This window comes from Apostichopus japonicus, chromosome 10 (genome assembly GCF_037975245.1).
Source record: "Apostichopus japonicus isolate 1M-3 chromosome 10, ASM3797524v1, whole genome shotgun sequence".
NCBI lineage: Eukaryota > Metazoa > Echinodermata > Holothuroidea > Aspidochirotida > Stichopodidae > Apostichopus > Apostichopus japonicus.
The window spans coordinates 16,462,633-16,469,699 of NC_092570.1; the positions used below are offsets into that span (position 1 = coordinate 16,462,633).

Below are 7,067 nucleotides of genomic sequence, written 5' to 3' on the forward strand. Positions count from 1 at the left end.
GTAATTATACAATAAATAAAGACGTTAAAATAAAATAATATGAAGACCGCTGATTTGACCCTCAGAAAAGTTAAAAACTACGAAACACAAGAAACGTAATCATTTGTTTTCCACAAAGGGTATGAAATCAACAAACCAAGAAGCAGTGTATCAATATCCTTTTTGTTACTTGAATATGTATTCTTGACCCTGACAAAACTTGCTTTCTACGATGGAGCAATATGTTGCCACATCAATAGCTCTTCCCTGGATAGTTTAGGTCGGAGCACTGCTCACTATGAAACGTCCCTGAATTCAAATTTGAGTTCCTGGTCTGAGCAAATGCAGTAGATGATACAGGTTCTCACTATCAAAAACCGGTTGCTAGTGAAATAAAACAGACTAAGGCATGTGGGCATCAATTTTTCATTTAAAATCATGACTGGCAGTAATGTTTCAATAATTGGGGTCATAAAGAATTGAGGGCACTGATTCGAACAGGGCGTTGTGACAACTCCCTGAATCAAAAATGAACCACGTGAATCGCATATTGCAAATGTGCATGCTATGTAGTATGTTTTTTTAACTGGAAAAGACTTGCTAAGAATCAACAAATTAAGCTGTTAAAGAAGTCATCTTAACAGAACATTGTTTACTAATTACACGCTGATAATGTTATGACTATATTCATCAAGCAGCCTTGAGAAAACACAACATCCGATCTCCAAATATTATTGATGATTCCATAAGATAGGCCACATGTAGCTAGTTATCTTTATTTACCATAGCGTACTCTGTGGTAGAAACTGATATTTTACCAGGGAGGCTACTATCCCATTCAGACTCGTTTACTGTATAGTAAGGCATATTAAGTTTCTCTTTGTCGACATTAGTATCAAGAATGGGTTCTCGGTTCTCTGAAGGAATCGATTGGCTTTCAACACTACGAACCGTTTTGCTTTCGTCATGGCGTCCACGCGAGCTTCCGATCTTAACAACATGCCGTTGCGATTGCTTAGGACTGTCTACTTTTCTGTAGTTGTCATCAGGTAGAGATGTTTCCACTACATCCATCATTTGCATCGATGGAGAATCGTATGCGTGACTATTATCATTAATGTCGTCATACGTTACGTTATTATCTCTGAAAACATCAGTAATTGTGCGTTGGTAGGTATGGTTGTAATATGGCGTATTGTAGTCAGATTCGTCTTTATCATTCGGAGTGGTGTCTTTCGTCTTCTTATCATCTTTTTTCACTCTACAGTTTGGCTTATTTGTTTCCCTGCAAAAACAGTAAACAATTAAAACGACGACAAAGACCACACAGAAAACACAAGTACTCACAAATGCGAGTAAACTTAGATCCCTGATTTTACTATCCGTGGTAGTACTTATACTTGCCGGTATTGAGTAAAGATACTGATTCGGAGGAGTTGATTTACTAGTTTAAATGTTTACAATTACTAGGCTGATAGTGAAAGTACTGCTTTTAGTGTTGTCCCTGATTTCACTAACCAAAGTAGTAACATTACATGGTAAGGCATGTAAACTTACTAATACATATTTATAGTACTGATATGGTAGTTAGTAGATATACACAGATGAGCGATGATAACAAACAGAAATTTGGAGTTTATTTCTCTTTTTATTGAACTTGTAAAGAACACTTTCATATTCCAACATCTCAAAACACAAATACCATGTTTTTGATAATGAAGTTCTTAAGATACATATGATAATAAACTGATGCTGTACTTCCCCATGACATACTAAACCTCTGACAATAATCAAGCAGCAAAATGCATGAGAAATTACGATTAACTTCGAGAGAAACACAACTGCTACTGTGGTAAAGTCAGTTGACAAAATCCATCTTCTTAGGTTCTTATAAATATTGCAATAGGTCTCTAAAGTTTTTTGGCAACTTTTACTTTAAAAACAGCTACTTTATTCACTTAAACTCAATGAGACCTCACCGACACATTTGCAAGGACAAACCCTATAAACTGAATTAGGTGAAATACAAGAAACACAGATAAATGACTAATACAGATAAATAAACAACCATGAACAAAACACAGAACAAAATGTTTAAAACACTGATTTCTTTAAGTATGCACATCCTGCAATGTGATACTGTTAGCTTTTGATTTAAACAAATGCAATAACAGAAAACTTATATGTATTTTGGAACGGTTGAATCAGTAATGCTAATCATTTGGTAATCAATCAAGCTTAAAAAAATCAATTAATTCTGGCCTTGACGTATCTTTACTTTCGCGATCAAATCAGGCAAGCTCAGACTGAAACACTAATGCTGGTCTCTATGTAAACCAGCCCTTGCTTTATTTTGATGGTATAATTTAACCACCATGACAAATCACACAAATACCGACCTCTTCCTTTGCAATGAATCTCTGAACATGCTTTGAGCTTTCCATCCTGTTATCCCACAAAGAGATTTCTTCTGATTATCCAAAATTCAGAAAAAGTCCCCATTCTACGTCAAAACAAATAGAAATGTCTTCTCTCGACAAGTACATAAGTGATCTAATTAAGGCAAGAAATATTGCAACAGTGTGCAACAAAAATGTAAACGTAACGAACACAAAAAGATAAAAATCCTCAGGTAGCAAAGCTTTGCATCATATAAACATTAAAAGTCTTTATATTTTGTTACGAAAGTTGCAACAGATCTTGGGATCTTTTTGGATTTAAAGCCCAATAACAAATCCAGGAAAAATAAAGTCTTCTTACTTTTCTTTGGGAAGCTGATGTTGAATGTATAAAAGGCGACAATCAAGCATTCAAACCCTTCCATGATTGAGTCTACTTCACACACAACTTTGTTCTCCGCCTTAATCTGAATGTGTTTTGCACTTAGGTGATTCGGTCCTGATCCAATGAGACATGGCGCTGAGGACAGAGGCCCGACGTTGTCAATCTTTCTGAACCACTGGTGTGGAGATAGTTCTTGCCATGTTTCCTTCTTATATGTTTTTTTAGAGAATTGACAATACTATATGAGGCTTCACAATGATTAATTCCACAGAAAACTCTGAAGTTCTGTTCTCCTGAGTGGACCATTTGAAGATGGTTAAGAAGTTTAATTCGAGTTCTGCTCTCATATCTACAATGGCAGCATCTGAAGATGCCTAAATGCTGTGTGTACACATTTTCTGAATCAGTAAGACTGAAAGAAGAAGAAGCCATTCTTAGTTGAAGACTTTAGAAAGTATTTCAGTATTGTCACAATGGACTCTTCCAGCTAAAATTTTCAATCAAATCAGGGAGGCCAATTAAGAATGTACCAACTTTAATGTGAAGAAATCTTGCTTGCCCTTGAAGTACAGCACCTGTTTGAAAATGAGAGGCATAAAAATGTTTTGCATTAAACAAAGCAAAGGCACTACCATGGAAAGTTAAACTCTAATTCAAGTGCTTTCATAATGTGCAATTTAACAGAAACAGTTCATTAGTGTTGAACAGGAGGCCAGGTTTAGTTAGCAAGGAAATCCTCCTAAGGAAATCTTCGAAGTCAGTGACTCTTTGTTGGTAACTGTAGTGAAATATATTTATCATGACAAGATAAGGACACAAATGATTGTCTGGATTTGCAAGAAAAGGCAAGCAGGTTTTTTAAATTCAAAGTGGCTGTCAAATTAGGCACCTTGATGTGTAGTACACCATGTGCACCACATGTCTATGCCAATAATATAAAACAGCCACTATAATCTAGAAACACAGGCCTGTACATAGTACATGTATCTTACAGTACTCAATTACACTTGAACACTGACCTGTATGTGTACCTTATTTACTAGGGTAAGTCTATGGTTAAAGCTGTACACTCATCAATCCAGATGATTCATATTAACATTAACATTTTAGAACGATTTATTTTCATAAGTCTGCTTGCACGATTAACATACTGCGCAGGCTTGAAAAGGTTATATCAGCTGTTCAAATTTCCCTGTGGTTTGCTGTTGCTACATGTGTTGTACTAATTATACTACTCCGTACACCACTGCACATAAAAAGTTTACTGTATCAAACCAGTCCGTACCACTACCAGTACATGTGCAGCACGTGTGCATGTAGAAAATGTGAGGAGCGGAACTGTGGGCTATTGTGTGAGTTTATACGTACACAGCCTTACCGCGGATTGAGACGATAATCGTTTCTTGCAGTTAAATTTCGTCTGAATTAGTTGTAATTTTGTTGATTCTACAGTTGTTTTGTTATGGTCCTGAGCAATTATGACTTGAAATTTGTTAAAATAATCATAAAACTGTCTATCATATGATTAAGTGCAACTTGTGATGGAAGGTAATAGGCTACATTACATATGTTCATGAAAATCTATATCTAGCGTTTTCTGGTATTTTACTTTTGCAAATCTAGCGTTTTTTGGGCATATGCCGCTGGTAACGCTGACTACATTGTTCAAGCCACAGTAGTTACCACACCAATCACATCATAATAATGTGTCCAATACTTTCACATACTACTTTTATAACTTGGGCAGTACGTGTAGGCCTAAGCTGGCGGGCTTATTACAGAATCACTTATAATATGCACTTGGATCCTACATACGTTCAATGCAGTGCATTGCTGCAGTGCAAAGGAAACCTCAAACTAAACGTAAATTGCTTAGGCCTATGGAGATTGCTTCCATAGCATACAGTACGCCAGTAGTCATGTGATGATCATGTTGTTAGTAATATTTTTCCGCCATTACCTTTGACTATTTGGAAAGGCGAAATTCGGTTGTTGCCGTGTATTTCCGCAATAATACTAACTTTGCTACACTAGTTGGGCTGTTTGTTGTAAGCTGACTTTGTTTGGACGAAATGACTGGTTCCAAAATCAGGCATATCAGTGCAAAAGCTTTGTGTTGGGTTAACAACGTTGTAGTTGAACCATGACTCAATACGTTAGGCTAACCGCAGAGTTTAACACGAGGCCTCTCCCGCTAATGATCAGTAAGATGTTCAGAATAATGTGATATAATTGCATCAAAATTAGAAAATATTGATTTTAACTACCTAAAAATAACATACATCATAGTACTAAACAAAACACATGACAACTTACCTTGATTTTCCAAAATATCAACAAATATGTCCATAAATTAGAAGGAGCAGTTGTGTCTTATCGTGCATGTCTTGGTCGTTGCGTCGCTCTGGTACTACATAGTACTAACTGAATGGCATGGGCAGTACTTCTACGAAAGGCAGTTCGCACAATTACGAGGCGTGTAGTTTAATCGCTATGATCGCTATGTAGAGTTGTAGAATCACTAGTTGATCACTCTTAATACTTGGAAACAATCTGTAAATGTACGTGTCACGTTAGTATTTCGACCAACTACAACATTCTTAATCTACTCACGATGAGTAACATCGTTCACATCGTTTATTGTAAGCATTAAGGAAGTATCGAAACTCAATGCATGAGTCAGTTTACGAATTAGATCAATTAGTTGACTACCTTACAATTCGGCGTCTAGCATCTGTACACATTGCCCCATGTATTTTCAGTACTGATTAAAATTTGCAAGTACATGTATGCGCATATTTTGTGAAATAAGAGTCGCACTACGAGTTGAGGTGCATCCCTACTCATTAAAGGTATAACATCTTACTAACAGACGAGTAAGCAGATTTTCTGTGCACCAATAGACTAACTAAACTGACTCCAATGACGATGAACCTGTTTTGGGAATCGCTCATTTCAGTTACATTCGAAGTAGTTGAGTCCACGAATATTCTTTCCGTTGACATTGATTCTGAAGTTGGAGGTGAGCAAACGTCCGTTGACGTCACTGTTTCCATTGTGTTAATAATGATATCGTTAGATGATTCACTCTCTGGTGCGATCGCACATCGACTTGTCGATGCCGATCCACTGAAACAATCATATCTAGTATTAGGATCAGTAGATGATGTGTAGTGTACTTTAACTTTCCTAATTGCCTTTCCTTTATGGATCACCATTTCATTGAGTGGTAAAAAATGAGCTGTATTTCCACTGTTTACTACTGTGGATGTCCAAGAACACGTATCCATCTCTCTACAGTAACATGACAACAATATCCAATCACCAGGTTTGTAGGGCTCCCCAACGGTACCATTACGAACACATTGAGGACTATTATCATATTTAACATTTAGATCGAGAGTCGCTACCTCCGTTACCTCTCTTCTATCCATACATGTAAATCTTACGTTACATTTGTACATACCACCATCGCTCATCGCCACACTATTGATTCTGTACTCGGCATAAATCGTTTTTATTTCTTCAATTACGTTATTTCCATTTTGATCCATAATCGTCACTGTTTCAATAGTTAAATCGCCAGTATAAGAACACCTTAACGTAATATCCGTCTCACCAACGAAAACTACTTCGTTATACTCGCCATCCATTAATTCGAACATTACTTGTGATTTTCCCAACGAGGAAATTGAAATGTATATCATGATCACTTCAAAGCAAATTGTTCTCCTCAATCCTTGTAATTGATACATCTTTCTCCTTTCCACTACCCCTTTTTAGAAGAAATATAGTTTCCAAAAGTTCTTCACTTTGTCTCTTCTCTACTTTGTCTAATCCCCTGGGAAGTCTCCCTGACAGATACAACCGTCACTTAGTGTTTGGCGAATGCACTTGTACAATGTGTATAGGACTAAACGAGTCGAACGCCGTTTGCTTTATGTTCTTCTTGCCATGTCGAGTTGTATGTAGGAAGTGCTGCAGTGATTGCAGCAACTCAGCTCAGCATGCATGAAGATTGGTGTAACACTTCACTCCTCACACAATAGACATTTCTTTTTTATATACTATTTCGTAATATGGTGTATGATGTCAGGTGAAGTGTAAAACGAACTCGTTTATACGAACCCCAGCTTCCCAGTTAGGCCATCAAAGATATCATAGATAAAATATTGTTCTTCGGCATGCACCGATGAAATTCCTTGGAGGGGGGGGGGAGGGGGGGCTTATGCACTGTTTATGATGTATTTTTTATGTGAAAAGTAATGTGATGCAAAATTTCCCGCGCCGTCTTCAACCGCGTT

The 7,067-nt window shown here is 37.0% G+C and overlaps 1 protein-coding gene across 1 annotated transcript; it reads right to left on the reverse strand.

The window, feature by feature from the left end:
- Window positions 1–567: 567 nt before the first annotated feature.
- On the reverse strand, window positions 568–6,746 carry LOC139975201 (uncharacterized). The gene is made up of 2 exons (XM_071982895.1): window positions 5,658–6,746; window positions 568–1,302 (listed from the first exon to the last, which is right to left on the reverse strand). Exons 1-2 carry the CDS (start codon window positions 6,516–6,518, stop codon window positions 745–747), a joined length of 1,419 nt encoding a protein of 472 aa, XP_071838996.1. The 5' UTR covers window positions 6,519–6,746; the 3' UTR covers window positions 568–744.
- Between the last annotated feature and the right edge of the window lie 321 nt (window positions 6,747–7,067).

Coding starts and splice junctions, on each gene's coding strand:
- LOC139975201 (XM_071982895.1), bottom strand. CDS start 6,518: ATGTATCAATTACAAGGATTGAGGAGAACAATTTGCTTTGAAGTGATC. Junction 1,303..5,657: donor GTTTAGTTAGTCTATTGGTG/CACAGAAAATCT, acceptor GTTTTCTGTGTG/GTCTTTGTCGTCGTTTTAAT.